This window comes from Phascolarctos cinereus, unplaced genomic scaffold (assembly GCF_003287225.1).
Source record: "Phascolarctos cinereus isolate Bilbo 61053 unplaced genomic scaffold, phaCin_HiC Scaffold_2;HRSCAF=192, whole genome shotgun sequence".
NCBI lineage: Eukaryota > Metazoa > Chordata > Mammalia > Diprotodontia > Phascolarctidae > Phascolarctos > Phascolarctos cinereus.
In genome coordinates, this window is record NW_027555625.1 from 146,062,725 (window position 1) to 146,079,474 (window position 16,750).

The following is a 16,750-nucleotide window of genomic DNA, read 5'->3' on the forward strand; positions in this document are numbered from 1 at the left end:
TTAGGTAGCTGGAGAGACTCTTCTTGTTTTAAAGATTATGATGATGGTGATGATGATGATGATGAAGAAGAAGAAGTAGAGCATAGCACACTTAGCTATGTGCCAGGTGCTGAGTTAAATGCTTTACAAATATTATCTCATTTTTATCTTCACAACAACCCTCAGAGACGGGTGTTATTATCATCCCCATTTTACAGTTGAGGAAACTGAGACAAACAGAAGGTAAGTGACTTGCCCATGGTCATATAGCTAGTGTCTGAGGTCAGATTTTAATTCAGGTCTTCCTGAAAAGACCTTCTTGGAGAGCTTAGAATCTGGGATTGAGACTCTCTGGCTAGGGAGATGAGAGACTTCTAGCCAAGAATCTGGAGGGAACAAGAGAAAAGAACTTAAGGGAAGGGGTTTTTTGGTTTATTTGTTTGTTTGTTTTTTGCTAGTCCCAGTATCTTTGCTAAAAGAGCAAGAAAAAGTCTTTGGAATTTAAGATATATGAACATGGGCTTCCCTGCTTTTCCCTTGATTTCAGCAGAACCAGAAACCAGAAGTCAGTCAGTCAAAAGCATTCATTAAACATTCGCTATGTACCAGACACCATGCTAAGTGATGGGAAAACAGAAAGGCAATTACAGGTAGCATTTAGTAGTGTCACTCCTCAAAGCATCAAAGGAGACTGTCTAACCAGAAGAACAGTATTTTTTCTCTTGGCCTTAGTTTCCTCATTTGTGAAATAAGGATAATGCTGTGTGACCCTGGGCAAGTCACTTAACCCCGATTGCCTCAAACAAAAAAAATATCTTATGGGGCAGTAAGGTGGCAAAGTGGACCTGAGTCAGGAGGACCTGAGTTCAAATCCAGCCTCTGAACAAACACTTGACACTTACTAGCTGTGTGACCCTGAGCAAGTCACTTAACCCCAATTGCCTAAAAAAAAAATAGGGATAATGCCTGCACTATTTCACAAGGTTGTTGAGAGATAAGTGAAGTGCTTTATAAATTGCAAAATGCTATTCAAAACAGACCCATTCAACATTTATTATGCCCCCACTATTGGCTACAATGAGGTAAGTGGAACAGTGATTAATGTGTAAATGAAGATGGTTTGTTTGAGGGCCAGTAAGAAGACTGCCTTGTCTAGAGCACAAAGTGGATGTAAGGGCACCTCAGGGCCCTCCTGGATGTCTATTAGCCTCTTCTTTTCCAGAATCTTCCTGTTCCTAGAGTTTCCCGGATTGAGACCAGGCCAAGGTACTGGATAGCAAGGAACAGTGAGTGGAGCCAGGAGGCTCATTTAACTCAGGAGAACCTGAGTTAAAATCCAGCCTCAAACACTTACTAGCTGTGTGACCCTGGGCAAGTCACTTAACTCCAATGGCCTCTGAAAAGAAAAAAGAAAGTGAATGTGAGCTTGGGAAATGTGAGAAATAAGTTTGGAAAGGTACATTGAGAACCTTGAATGTCAGACTAGATCATTTGGATTTTACTCTGTAGACAACTAGAAACAGTTAAAGCTACTCAGAGCCAGGGCAGAGCAGGGACCTTGCCACTGAAATTCTTCTGAGATTAGAAGGGAAGAGTTCACTCTAAGTCTCTCCCCAAAACATCTGCTGTCAGCTGTCGTCTGTGAACTTCTATATGTGTCTGTCTCTCTCTCTCTCTCTCATACTCACGTGTTCCTTCCGTCTACTCTTTTATCTGCAGTTTATTTCCTGTCTTAACAGACCTCAGTGACCTGCTGGCAGAAGAAACACCAAGTAGTTGGGACCTGCTCCAGAAACCACTACACTGCTCTAACTTCCCTCCTGCCCAGGTGGTGGTGTCCTGGGAGCAACAGGCCAGGGAGGAAAGGACCTGAGTGATGGACAGTGAGGGGTCCAAGGTTGGTGAGGGAGTGACCTGGAGTCCACAAGTCCAGAATGAGAAGACGGGCTAAATCACCATGGGACTATCTACTGCTCCACTGAGGCTGTTATCCTCAGAAATGGGCTAGAACCTGAGGAAAGGGTGGTTCACCTCAGGGCCCTCCTGGATGTCTATTAGCCTCTTCTTTTCCAGAATCTCCCTGTTCCTGGAGTTTCCCGGATTGAGACCAGGCCAAAGTACTGGACAGCAAGGAGCAGGCTTGGCCTCAGTGACTATTCTTTATCCTGAAGTCTCTAGCTACAGAACCTCTTTGAAGCTGGGGTTCCCTCCTCCCCCACTTCCCTCCTGTACTTCTGTGGAGCATCCAGCCATTTCAGGGCCTGCCTAGGAAGAAGACAGCGTCCCAGGGGCAGAGCCAAGGAACAAGACACCCACCATGGCCTTCCTCCTGAGGCTGCTCAGGTTTGGGACTGAGAAAAAGAAGGCAAAGCATTACACCAACATGAAACGAGATGTGAATCCTGAGGATGTGTGGGAACTTGTGGGAGAGCTGGGGGATGGAGCCTTTGGGAAAGTGTTTAAGGTAAGCATGCTATGGCTAGGCCTGATTCTTGGGAGGGAGGCTGAAGGTTTTTACCTACCAACTTGGCCCAGCTGGAGACATACCCCAAAGGAAATCAGCTTCCCTGGTATGTGGCTTTGGAGACTTTGGTCCTCTTGGGATGAGCCATAACAGAATAAAAGAGCAGGGCCCTAGGTCTTCTCTCACCAGAGAGGGGTGGGTAGGATAAACCCTAGGGTATCTGATTCTTCCCAGTCCCATCTGAACTTGGCCACTTGCTAGAAAGAGCTGGCATTAGGAATATAGATTTAGAGATGAAACGCCCTTATTTTGCAAAAGTGGATAATGAGGCTCATAGAGTATAATGACTTGCCCTGGGTGACTAGGTATCAGAGGTGGGATTTGAGCCTAGGTCTTTCTGGTTCTAAGTCCAATACTTTATCCACAATGTTCTACATATCACGCTGCATGAAGGCACCTCACACACAGATGCTCAAAATAAAACTGAGAATTCCGTGGCCCCCACTGCTGATATCTGTATATCTGTATGTTTTCCCTCCTTCTCATGTACCGTTACCCCTGACTTCCTCATGCTTTTAATATTCCCATATTTAGTTTTCCCTTCTTTCTTTTTGCTCTGTCCTTTGTTGATCTCATCCACATTTAGTGCTTCAATTATTACCTCTCTGCAACTACTCCTCACTTGTTTTTTGAAGCCCTGACCTCTCTTCTCACTTCCTGTCCCGCATTTCAAACTGCCAGCTGGACATTGCTACTTGGATATCCCACTGACCCTTCAAACAGAAACAAGAAAACTCACCATCTTCCACCCTAAATCACTTCCTCCTGACTTGGCCATCTCTGTATGTGGCACCACTTCCTAGGTACCAATGGTAGAAACATCAGGATAATCCATCAGGTACAATCTATCCACAGGTCCTAGCAATGATTGAGTCTTCCTTTCCGATGTCACTTGAAAGTGTCTCCTCCTTTCCATTCCCACCACCTGAACTTAAGTCTTCATTACTTTTCACCAGTTCAGTAACCTCCTTTTGGGCCTTTCTGCCTCCATTGTCTCCCTTCTAATCCATGCTATATGCCATCACTCTGTTAATCTTCCTAAAGAAGTAGCCCTCTCTCCTTGCACAATAATGGTCAATATCCCCCCATTGCCTACAGAATAAAGTACAAACTCCTTAATCTAGCGTTCCAGGTCTTCCACTATCTAGCTCCAGCTCATTTTTATCTCCATCTCCCATCCTTCCCTTACACGTACCAAATGCTCCAGCCAAATTGGACTAACTTGTTATTCTCCCAACACATCTGGCTATTTCCCCCTATATTTTGTCCATGCCATTCCCTCTACCTAGAGTGAGCCAGTAAATCCCCCATCCCCACCTCCTGGCCATCTTTCAAAGCTTGGATCAACTGCCATGTCCTCCAGGAAGCCTTCTTTGGTCACCCCAATCAGAAGTGATTTCTTTTTGTCCTGACATCATATTGTACATATTGTCCCATGTTACAACATATGGATCCTTGCATTGTAATTATCTGTGTCCCTGTCCTCTCGTTTCCCGTCAGGGGCAGGCACTGTACCTGACATAGTATCTCATACATAGCAGACACTCAATAGGTTGGTGTTTGTTTGCTTTTTAGTGGATGGTAAATTAATGAATGAATAAACGCTGCCTGAATGTCTTCCACAAAAATAATAGCTGACATTTATATATTGCTTTAAAGTTTGCAAAAAGCCTTGCTGAGAGGTAGCATGACCTTGACTGAGAGCTGACCTTAGGCAGGAAAGCCTAGATTCAAGTCTGGCCTCTCACACCCACTGGCTATGTGACCCAAAAAGGCCTCTTACTTCTTGCTATCCCCAGGCAATTTTAAGATTGTAATTTGCCCAAAGACCATGAGAGAGGAAGTTCCTCACCCATACCTTCCCACTCTGATGAAATTTCAGATAGGACTTTTTTTTTAAACCACTTTGCATAGATTATCTCATTTGAAACTCAGAGCCATGCTGTGAGGTCAGTTTTACCTGTGGGTATGATTAACTTCATTTTACACCTTTGGAAACTGAAGCTCAGAAAGGTTAAGTCTCTTGCCTAGGGTCACATAGCTGTCAGAAGTCTTCCTGCTTCCAGGCTCAGCCCTCTGTCCACTGTAGAACACTGCTGGACTGAGTTGCTATCAAAAGAGGAGAGTAATCTGTTCTAGCTCTGATATTAGATGGTTTGTGTGATCTTGGACACAAATTTTCCCTCCACATCTCAATTTCCTCATCTGAAAACGAGTGGGTTGGATTAGTTGATCCGTATGATCCCTTCAAGCTGTAACAGTTGATGAGTTTGCAAGGGGCCCAAGCCCCTTTTCTTAGGCCCTGTTTTCTGCGGCCAAGAACAATGACACACCAGCATTCAGTTTCCTGTTTATGGCTCTTGTTATTATGAAGTGTGGTTTCAATGAGAAAAAAAAAGTCACACAAAAGCAAAGCTTGTAGAGGGCTTATTTTTGTCCCTCGTGCATTTACAGACTTTTCTTCTGGACACCCACTTAGATGAGATGCTTATCTCTGATTGCCCAAAGAGTAGCGGTGGGGAAGGGCAAAGCTATCAGGTGAGATGGAACAGGGTTTAGACCACCAAGCGGGCACCTGAGCCCACCTGGCACAGCTCACGTTGTTGGCCTTAACCAGAGGTGGCAAAGCTGGCTGCTTCTATGAACTTTCTACCTCTTGCCATTTCTATACACTTATACATCAATAGCCTGAGTCTTGCTGAAGAGGCCATTGACCAGATGGAGAAATCACCCCAGAGGAATTCAGCACACAACTGTCTCTATTTATCCTGTATCCCCACAGTAGACTCTGTGGTCCTTGAGAACAGGGAATTTTTTTTTTTGGCCTTTCTTTGTGTTCTCAGTACTTTGGCACAGTGCCTGGCACATACTAAATGTGAATGCTTATTGTTGACGTCATTTAACTAGTGGCTACAGATTCACTTGTATTTTTTGAAAAAGTACACAATGAGCCCATTAAGGCATTTTTTCAAATTTATTCAAAAAACTTGAGTATGGTATAGTGGACTAGGTACTAACGGAAGGAGATATAAATAGTTAACATAATTCCTACCCTCAAGAAGCTTATGATCTAGTAAGGATGTTAAATGTGTACAAATATAGATTATGATAGGCAAAAAGAAGTGCATAAAATGAAGTGAAATCAGATGAAGCAAGAGATCACTTCTATCTGGGAGGATCAGGGAAGGCTTCATAGAGGAAGTGCCATTTGAGTCAAGACTTGAAAGATTGGTTCAAATGTCATAGACAAAAATATGGTGGACATTGTAGACAAAGAGATGTGTGTGAGCAAAGGAATAGAGGAAGGAAAATTCAGGAAATGTTTGGGGGGATTGGGGATAGTCATGGGCTCATACAATCATATATTTAGAAGTGATCAGAGCTTGGACGTCATTTAGGCCAACCCCTATATTTTATAGATAAAGAAGGTATGGATCAGAGAGGTGAGTGACCTGCCCAAGGGCAGCTTGATGAGAACATATAGAGGGAATAGTGGCAAAAAGGTTGGAAAGGTAGATTGGAGCCTAGTTGTGAAGGCTCTTGAATGCCAGCCAAAATTGTGTAGACTTTATTTGGTATAATTGGACCAAAGTTTGGTTGAGACTATGAACTTCAGTCTAATTAGTGATATGAAATCAAGCAATCATGAGTCCTTAGGTTTTATAGAGTATCAAGGACATGCTGCCAGTTTTCTTGCAATCTTCTGTAGGAATAAAGGGCTTCTTTGCAATAAAGTAAGCACCAACCCAACCTGCAGACCTGATTCCCTTTCTCAAACTATTTCCATAGCCTTCTGCTTCTTCTACAACATCCCTGGGTTGAGTGGTGGATCAGAAGATGTTCTCTGATATAATTGAAATATGTTGGATTTCCTTTGGTAGAGACTGTCTGGAACTCTACAGAACAAATGTGACATATTGGGGACAAGGAGTGACTGATCGGGCTTAATGTGTTAACCAACCCAGATATTTGCATTTTAAACACAATGATGGCTTAAATTGATGTGGGCCTTGGGGTTGAGGGAAACTTTCCACTACATGAGCTCATTTGCTCCTTACAATTGCTCTGAGGGGAGGGAGGAGATACTCTAGGTACTGCTTACACCATTTTCAAATGGAAGAGGCTGGAGCTGAGAAAGCTTGAATTACTCCCCTAGACTTGTCAAGTTAACAAGTTAGTCAAGCAGCATTTATTGAGCACCTACTATGTGCCGAGCACTGTGCTAAGTGCTAGGGATACAAAAAAAGCAAAAACAAAAACAAAAAAAAAACAGTCCCTGTTCTCAAGTAGCTCACAGTATAAAGGAGGAGATGACTTGCACAGTTACATACAAATAAGATATATGTGGGATTAACTGGATAAATTCCCTCAGAAGGAAGGCACTAAGATTAAAGAGGACCAGGAGGGGCTTCTTGCAGAAGGTAGGACTTTAGTTGAGACTTGAAGGAAGCAGGGAAGCCAGGAGATGGAGATGAGGAGAGAGGGAGTCCTGAGCATGGAGATAGCCCGTGGTTGGATAGTAGAATTTCTTATGTAAGGAAGAGTAAGGTCACTGTCACTGGACTGCAGAGTGTGTAAAGGGGAGTAAGGTATAAGATGACTGGAAAGTTAAGAAGGGGAGAGGTTATAAAATCCTTTAAAAGGCAGACCAATGATTTTTATTTGATCCTGGAGGTCATAGGGAGCCATTGGAGTTTGTCGAATAAGGGAGTAACATGGAGACCTGGTGAATGTAGGTTAATAATAGTAATATAGTCCAATTACAATAGCTGAGTTCAGGTCTTCATCACCTATCACCTGGACTATAACAATAACATCCTAGTTGGTCTCGCTGCCTCTATTTATTTCCTAATGTAACATGGCTGGTAGGTGAGTCCTTCTACTGGGCTGGGATGTTGAATATCACCCCTTGCTCCTCAGGACAATCTAGTCTGGATCCCTTATGGATGAATTTCTCATAGTTGGAGACTCCATTCCCTGCACAGAACAGAAAAGAATGGATGAATGAAAAGACCTAGGCCCATTTCTCTGGGTTAAATGGGAAGAAAGCTTCATACCTCTTTCCCTTACAGAGGTTCCTAAAGTGGGTGATACTGCCCTCTGGGGGTGCTGGAATGATCCAGGGGGATAGTAGTAGCCTCAAGTGCAATTGGGAGGCATTGAGTAAAAATAAGGGGGTGGTGAAAGCATAAAGAAAGAAGAGAAAATAAGAAAATTTTGCAAAACCATTTGTATATGTCTCATCTGTTGTGTAACAGAGTTAAAGTTGCTGTGATTACGTTATTTTCCAAATAAACACACAAAATGCAAGTTATAATGGATCTGTGGTCAAGTCCACCAACAGTTCTTAACAAGCAAGTGTTGGCAGGCAAATGTGTCATACATTGTTGGGAAGTCCAACATTCATCGGCAGGAATATGTGCATGTAATGACTTGTTTATACTACAATATGGTTACACGATGCAATATTGCGTCATCAAAATTTCAATGCAGGAAAAAACCACACATTTACAATAAATTATTAAATTTAAAATGCATTATTTAAAAATATACGTTTTTTATATTTTTTGAAATGATGCAAATTTAAAAAAAAAATTAAAGAGTTAAAAAAAAGTAGATTTCCAAGGGGGTGCTAAATAATTTTTTAAAAAGAGGGCAGTAGGCCAAATAAATTTGGGGACCTCTGCCTTAGAGTAAAGGCTCTCACTGACGCCTTCATACTACCAGAGCCCAGCTGAAGTCTGTGAGGTGAAGTGATAGCCAAAGTTGACTAGGCCTTTTTGAAGACACTGAATATGCCACTAATCAAAAAAAGCTCTTCCCAACCACATGGCTTGCTAAGCGACTTGCCCAGAGTCACACAGCTAGTAAATGTCTGAGGTCAGATTTGAACTCAGGAAGAAAAGTCTTCCTGATTCTAGGCCCAGCACTCTGTCCATTATACCACCCAGCTACCCTGTTACAGAGATAGAGATGTAGATAGAGATGCACATATACATATACATATATGTGTACATATTTGTTGTTCATTCATTCTGTCATTTCTAACTCTTCATGACCCCATGGACCATAGCACGCCAGGTTCCTCTGTCCTCCATCATCTCCCAAAGTCTGTCCAAGCTCATGGTTGTTGTCTCCATGATACTACCTAAGCCTCTGCCATTCCCTTCTCCTTTTGCCTTCAATCTTTCCCAATATCAGGGTTTTTTCCAATGAGTCCTGTCTTCTCATCATGTGGCCAAAGTATTCAACTTCAGCTTTAGTATTTGTCCTTCCAATGAGTAGTCTGAATTAATTTCTTTAAGTATTGATTGATTTGACCTCCAAGGGACTCTTGAAAGTCTTCTCCAGCACCATGGACCAAAAGGGCCAATTCTGCAGCGCTCAGCTTTCCATATAGTTCAATTCTCACAGCCAAACATCACTACTGCAAAATAAGCCATAGCTCTGACTATATGAACTTTTGTTGCCAAGGTGATGTCTCTGCTTTTTAATATGCTATCCAGATACACTATACCTTTCCTTCAAGGAGCATGTTTTGGTTTCATAACTGCAGTCACCATCTGCAGTGATCTTTGAGCCCAAGAATATCAAATCTGATTTTTTCCCCCTCTATTTGCCAGAAGGTGATGAGACCAGTTGCCAAGATGTTAGGTTATTTTTTTTAATGTTAAGCTTCAAGTCATCTTTTAGACTCTCATCAAGAGGCTTCTTAACCCTTCTTCACTTTTTGCCATCAGAGTGTTATCATCTGCATATCTGAGATTGTTGACATTTCTCCCAACATCCTTAATTCTGGCTTTTGATTCATCTAGCCTGGCATTTTGCATGATGTGCTCTGTATATAAGTTAAATAAAGAAGTTGACAATATATAGCCTTGTCATACTCCATTCCCAATTTTAAAGCAATCATTCCATGTTTAGTTCTAGCTATTGCTTCTTGGCCCATATACAGGTTCCTCGGGAGACAAGTAAGATGATCTGGTACTCTCATCTCTTTGAGAACATGCCATATTTTAGTTCTGATCCACACAGTCAAAGGCTTTAGTGTTATCAATGAAGCAGAAATGGATATTTTTCTGGAACTCCTTCACTTTCTCCATAATTCAGCAAATATTGGTGATTTGGCCTCTAGTTCCTCTGCCTCTTTAAGAACCAGCCTGCTTTTCTAATAATTCTCAGTTCACATATTGCTAACACCTACCAAGCAGAAAGAATCTTGATGACATATGAATGAACATAATTGTTTGTAATTTGAACATTCTTTGGCATTGCCCTTCTTTAGGATTGGAATGTAAACTGATAGTTTCCAAATTTGCTGGCATGTTGAGTGCAGCACTTTAACACCAACATCTTTTAGGATTTTAAATAGCTCAGCTGGAAGTCCATCACCTCGGCTAGCCTTATTGTTAGCAATGCTTCCTAAGGCCCACTTGACTTCATTATCCCGGATAGATGGCTCTAGATCAGCAATCACACCATTGTGGTTATCTATAATTTAAGATCTTTCTTGTATAGTTCTTTTTGCCACATCTTAATCTCTTCTGCCTTCTACCTCTCCCTAAGTCCCTACCACTTTTGTCTTTCATCAGACCCATTTTTGCATGAAACATTACCTGGGTATCTAATTTTCTTGAAGAGATCTTGTTTTTCCCATCTATTGTCTTCTTCTATTGCATTCTTTGCATTACTTATTTAAGAAAGCCTTCTTATCTGTCCTTGCTATTTTCTGGAATTCTACATTCAGGTGGATGTATCTTTCCATTTCCTTTTTCCTTTCCTTCTTTCCTTAGCTATTTATAAAACCTCATCAGACAGCCATTTTGCTCTCTTGCTCTTCTTTTTATTTGGGATATTTTTTGTTGCTGCCTCCTGTACAACAAGGCAAACCTCTGTTCATAGTTTTTCAGGCACTTTGTCTACCAGATCTAATCCCTTAAATCTATTCATCACTTCCACTTCATTTTCATAAGGGATGTTATTTAGGTCATATCTATATGGTCTGATGGTTTTCCCTATTTTCTTCAATTTATGCCTGAATTTTGCAATAAGAAGCTCATGATCTGAGCCACAGTCAGCTCCAGATCTCCTTGTAACTGACTGTATAGAGCTTCTCCATCTTTGGCTACAAAGTATATAATCAATCTGATTTTTGTATCAACCATCTGTTTGATGTCAATGTGTAGAATCATCTTTTGGGTTGTTGAAAAAGAATGTTTGCCATGACCAGTGAGTTATCTTGACAAAACTCTATTAATCTCTGTCCTGCTTCATTTTGTACTCCAAGGCCAAACTTGCCTGTCCAGTTATCTCTTGGTTTTCTACGTTAGCATTCCAATCCCCTATGATGAATGTCACATCTTTTCTTTAATGTTATTTCTCTTTTTTTAATATCTTATTTTTCCAATTACATATAAGATAATTTTTACATTCATTTTTTAAAATTTAAGTTCCAAATTCTCTCTCTTCCACCCCTTCCTGACACAGCAAACAATTTAACATAGATTAGATGTGTGTAGTCATGCAAAATATATTTCCATATTAGTCATGTTGTGAAAGAAAACACAGACCAAAAAAAAAAACCATGAAAAAAATAAAGTAAAAAACAACATGTCTCAATCTACATTCAGACTCCATTTCATGTTATTCTAGAAGATGTTGTAGGTCTTCATAGAAATGATCAACTTTGGTCTCTTCAGCATCAGTGGTAGGAGCATAGACTTGTATTACTGTGATGTTGAATGGTTTGTCTTGGATTCAAACAGTTTTCATTCTGTCATTTTTGAGATTATACCCCAGCACTGCTTTCCTCACCTTTTTATTGACTATGAGGTTTACTCTATTCCTTCTAAGGGATTCTTGCCTACAGTAGTATGTGTAATGATCACCTGAATTCAATTCACCCATTCCCATCCATTTAAGTTCACCGACACCCAAGATGTCAATGTTTAATCTTTCCACCTCCTATCTGACCACATCCAGCTTACCTTGGTTTATACATCTTACATTCCAGATTCCTATATGATATTAATCTTTGCAGCATCGGCCTTTCCTTTTATCACCACAGCCACCCACAGCTGGGCTTCCTTTCTGCTTTGACCCAGCTGCTTCGGTCTTTCTGGAGCTATTTGTAGTTGTCCTATGCGCTTTTCTAGGAGCATATTGGAAACCTGTCAACTTGAAGGGCTCATCTTCTGTCATCTCTTTTATCATTTGAATACTGTCCATGGAGTTTTCTTGGCAAAGATATTAGAGTGGTTTACCATTTCCTTCTCCAGTAGATCATCTTTCGTCAGAACTCTTCACTATGACCTGTCGCCTTGAGTATCACTGCACAGCATAGCTCAAAGTTTCGTTGAGCTATGAAAACTCCTCTATCATGACAAAGACAAGATAGTGATCCAGGAGAAGACATGAACATACATATATACATATACACGTGTATATATAGTATTGAATGGATTTTCACATTATCTAACTCATATTAGCCTATATGCTAACTGAAAAAGTCCTTAGTGTGGGAAGAAACTCAGATAAGAAGTCTCTCATTTGTATTAAATTTATTTAATCAGGTTAGAGTTCTAACACAAAAGAAAGCTAATCATTTCTTTTTCTTTCTTTCTTTCTTTTTTTCTTTTGGCTAGGCAATGGGGTTAAGTGACTTGCCCAGGGTCACACAGCTAGTAAATGTTATGTGTCTGAGGCGGCACTCAGGTGCTCCTGACTCCAAGGCCAGTGCTCTATCCACTGCGCCACCTAGCTGCCCCCAATTATTTCTTTTAAGATAAGGAAACCACTAATTTTACATTACAGCAGCCATTTGTGTGATTTTACAAGGCACAGAATTAAGAAATAAAAAAAGACAAAGATATCCTATAAGGCACTCAGAAGCCCCAGGTCTTTATATCAGGAATACTTTCTTCAAGAAGAGAATTGGAAGTCATAGAACATGACCAGCACCAAACAGCATAAAAAAATTAAACTGACTGTATATCAACTAACAGGAAATGACTAGTGACTAATGTGTGAGACATTACAGAGCTAGCTATCTCTGTATGATCAGATCATTACCCGGTTAGAGGTAAGGTCAAAATTAGTACCGAATTAAAGGAATTGTTAAATATGAGAAGACACAGTACGCAATTACAACAGCTCTACCCCAACTTCTTTAAACAAGCTGTTGACTGGAAAAAAAATGGGAAATGCAAGTAAAGACATTGATAAAGAAGTTCAATCAAGGATGTCAGAGAGCCAAGAAACAACTTTAGCTAACAAATATCTGCTCTCTTTGCCAAGTTAAGAGTTTTGGCAGCCAAGGACAAAGCTAATTTATAATATGGATTCATTTGCAAAACATTACAGAGGACTATGGCAAAAGCTTACAATCAGTATCACTTCACAAAACAGCAAAAGGTAGTGGAGGGGAAAATGAGGTTGGCAAAAGCTTAACACAAGTTCCAATTAAATTAGAATCTGCCAGTGTTTGCAGGGAAAACTAGAAGGAAAACAAAGATGTGAACTGGAATGTTTTGCCTCCTTACTCTTCCATCTCCTAGCTTCCCTTTTGTTGGTGTTTGCTAGTTTACAGTCTGACTCTTTGGGACCCCTTTTGGGATTTTCTTGGCAAAGATAGTGGGGTGGTTTACTATTTCCTTCTCCAGCTCATTTTACAGGTGAGGAAACAGAGGCAAACAGGGTCAAGTGGCTTTCCCAGGGTCACACAGCTAGTAAGTGTCTGAAGCTAGATTTAAATTCAGATCTTCCTGACTTCAGGCCTGGCACTCTATCCACTGCACTACCTAGCTACCCCTGGCTTCCCTAGCTTCCTTCAAGACTCAGCTCAAATCCAATCTTCTACAGGAAGCTTTTCCCAGATCCTCTCCCTTCTATTCCCCCTCAATGCCAGTGATCTCCCTCTGAGATAATCTTCCATTTATACTGTATAATCTTATATGCCCAGTTATTTGCATATTGTCTCCCCCATTGGAATGGGAAATCCTTGAGGGTGGTATTTTTGCCTTTCTTTGTATACCCAGCCCTTGGCACAGTCCCTACATGTAGTGGGAGCTTAGTAAGTACTTGTTTATTAACTGACTAACAAAAAATATTCAAGGGTCTGGACTAGAGGAAGACTTCCAATGGGTTGGGTAAATCTTCCACAGAGGATTTGGAGGAGAACATGGACAAGACCTACATAGGCTGAGAAGGCCTGTGGCCTGAAAACAGTGATGGGATTGTGGATACATCAACTATACATATTGGGAAGTCTGCTGGGTTGGGTTGGGTTTGGCCTGTCTTATGGCAGTCTGCCTGTGCTTTACATCCCATCTTTCCACTTCCACATTGCCCCAATGGCTGGGCTGCCCTACTACCCTAATGTATGGGCAGCCCAGCCTATTAAGGGTCAACCCACTGCCCTAATTTAGGAGGTGTGGGTTCCAGGCTCTAAGGTGGGGTATTGGCATGGCACCCTGGTGGAAGAGATAAGACTGCAGTCGTCTCCCACAATGATTAGGAGCGGTGACCGAAGAGCTAAAGCTGGGAGAGCCAGGGCTAGAGAACAGCTTCTCCAACTACTTGTCGACATCTGTTCCTCCATCCTCCATTGGTCCAAAAGCCATCATGCCTGAGGTCCAGCAACCAATGGAGTAGTGCCCTTCCCTTGTTACCCATGCCCTATACTCTCTACTGCCCACCCTCCCCATTTAGGTCTCTAGCCTTCCTTTGAATGAATAAAATCAATATCTTGCTTATGCCCCCGTAATGGTAATGCCTTCTCTGAGATTACCTTTCATCTACTATATATAATTTAACATATTAGGTTATAATTATATTAATAATATATGTCTTGTATTGCATAGTTTTTGCATGTTAGCTTTCTCATTAGAATATAAGCTCCTTGAGGGCAGGAACTATGTTTTGCCTTTCTTTGTACCTAACACTTTATACAGTGCCTGGCACACAAAATACCTGGCACATAGTAGGCACTTAATAAATGTTTATCAATTGATTGACAGTAGGTATTTTAATAAATTCTTGTTGACTGACTCTTGGGAAAGCCTCTAAGTCCCAAAACAAGTGACTGGGACAGCTGGGTATTTATTAACTCACAAATAGCTATCATCGCCCCTTGGGGAGAGTGTGGAAATGTCAGCAGCAGCAACCTTGGTTTCTGGATTGCTGGGGACTTTGTCCAAAAGGCACATCAGCCAATCTACTGCTGGCTTTTTTGTCAGTTCAGATCTTGTGAAATATATCTGCAGTTACTCCTGTGTGTGACAATATTATCTGTAAGAGCTTGGATTTAGAGCTAGATTGGACCTGAAAGCCAAGTTCAGCCCCTTCTTTTTGGAGTTGAGAACACTGAGACACAGAGAGGATAAACACCTTGCCCAGAGTCACACAGGTAGTTTCTAAGGCAGGAGTTGAACCCAGTGCCTCCTGACTCTAGGTCCAGTACCCCATCCATAGCACTAGGTCTTCTAGATGCCAATTTCAGATATTTGACTCCCTGCCCTCCTTCCTCCATCCCTCCCCTCACCCCCCACATATACTTCCAGAGCTCTTTATAACATTTACAATTTGAAACATTTGATCATCGGAAGTGATTTTTTTGCCCATGGTTTTGTGGATCTTTTGCACTCCCTATCATATTCTGTTCTGCAAAATGATGATGATATTTCATGGTTATTCAGTTCAATTTGAGAAGTATTTACAAAACATTGCTATCTTCTGAGCACTGTGCTCGGTGCTGAGGATGCAAGGACAACTAACTAGCTGTGTTACTCATTTAGCCTTTGCCTCAGTTTCCTCAACTGTGAAATAAAGATAATGATAGCACCTGACTCATAGAGTCGTTATGAGGAGCAAATGAGATAATTTTTTAAGCACTTAGTACAGCATCTGGCATATAGTAAGTCCTATAGAAATGCTTATTCCCTTTGTTTACTGTTGCTGTTGTTATTATCTTTTTCTCTCTACCTTGGTCTTCTATCGGTCTTGCTCATCACTGTCTCCATCTGTCTGGCTTTCTCTTGGTAACTCCCATTCTCTTTCCCTTTTCCTCTAAGCTTTGAGTCCTAGAGTAGAAGTCTTTCTTCTTGTACAATTTTCCCCTTTTTGTTGAGAAAAAGACTACCTACTACCAGTTGGAAAATGGACTAGGACCATATTAGAAGCCATTCCAGCCTAATGGAGTTTATGCTTTGCTAGAAGAGGCTTCATGCCAACATGGCAGAACTTGATGGAGTTTATACTTGGCTAGCATGGCTGATATAGAAACTTCCTCTAAGGAGGTTCCAGGGAAGAACTCCACAAATGGAGAAGGAAGTCATGTGAGGTAGATGTGCTGCCAGCTTGAGAAGGTCACTGGAGTGGAGTTGGAGAAGTAGTCTGACGAGTCATGAAGTGAGACAAGTTTGAAAAGTTGGGCCCAGAATAAACAGGAAAGATGAGTCAGGATCATCTTTGGGAAATTACAAAGAACCTTAAATGGCCCCAAAATTCTCCTGGAAGTAAATGCCCACCCGTTTAATATCAGTATTCTATTATAAAGCTTCAAGACTTGGAGAGCTTCTGAAGAACTGAGTATTACCATCACACAGAATGTGGTAGAGAGGGCCATAGTGAATGTAAGCAGGTTGCAACATACAACCAACCTATAAAGACCTCAAAGAAGAACAGGAAGTTATCAGGGACATTTTTAAGGGAAAACAATCTGGTTACAACACAAGGGTGGAGGATGACAGGTGGACAATCCAAGTGTCCCCACTGATATCCTTGTGACATGAAAGAGATTTCCGACATGTTGGATAGATGCCATCTGGTGAACATAGGGTCTGACATGGACAGAAGTCATATGCAACAAACAGATCTAGTTAGACTGCAACCTGCATCTTTGGAGGGAACATACCAATTGATGAGATCGCAGATTCATTTAAGTATTTGGGTGAAGTGGCCTGATGTTGGGAGATAGAAAGTCAACAACACCTGGATGTGAATCCTGCCTTAAACTTGTACTTGCTGTGTGACCTTAGGCAAATCATTTAACCTCTCTCTCAGCCTTAGTTTCCTCATCTGTAAAATGGAGCTAACAATACCCATAAGTGCTTACCTTAAGGAGTTTTGAGGAACAAATAAAATAATGTATGTAAATTGATTTGCAAACCTTAAAAAGCTACATGAATGTCAGCTATTGTTATCATTATAGTGTAGAAGGAAGAACAAAAGCTTGAATTTCAAGTAGAT

General features: G+C 41.2%; 1 protein-coding gene across 1 annotated transcript in view; it reads left to right on the plus strand.

Moving 5' to 3' along the window:
• The first annotated feature begins 1,702 nt into the window (after positions 1–1,702).
• LOC110209844 (STE20-like serine/threonine-protein kinase) overlaps positions 1,703–16,750 on the plus strand; it is a 65,406-nt gene continuing 50,358 nt past the window's right edge. Inside the window, 1 exon segment of the mRNA XM_020988580.2 lies at positions 1,703–2,443. Coding sequence (XP_020844239.2) covers positions 2,027–2,443 — 417 coding nt within the window. The 5' untranslated portion in view covers positions 1,703–2,026.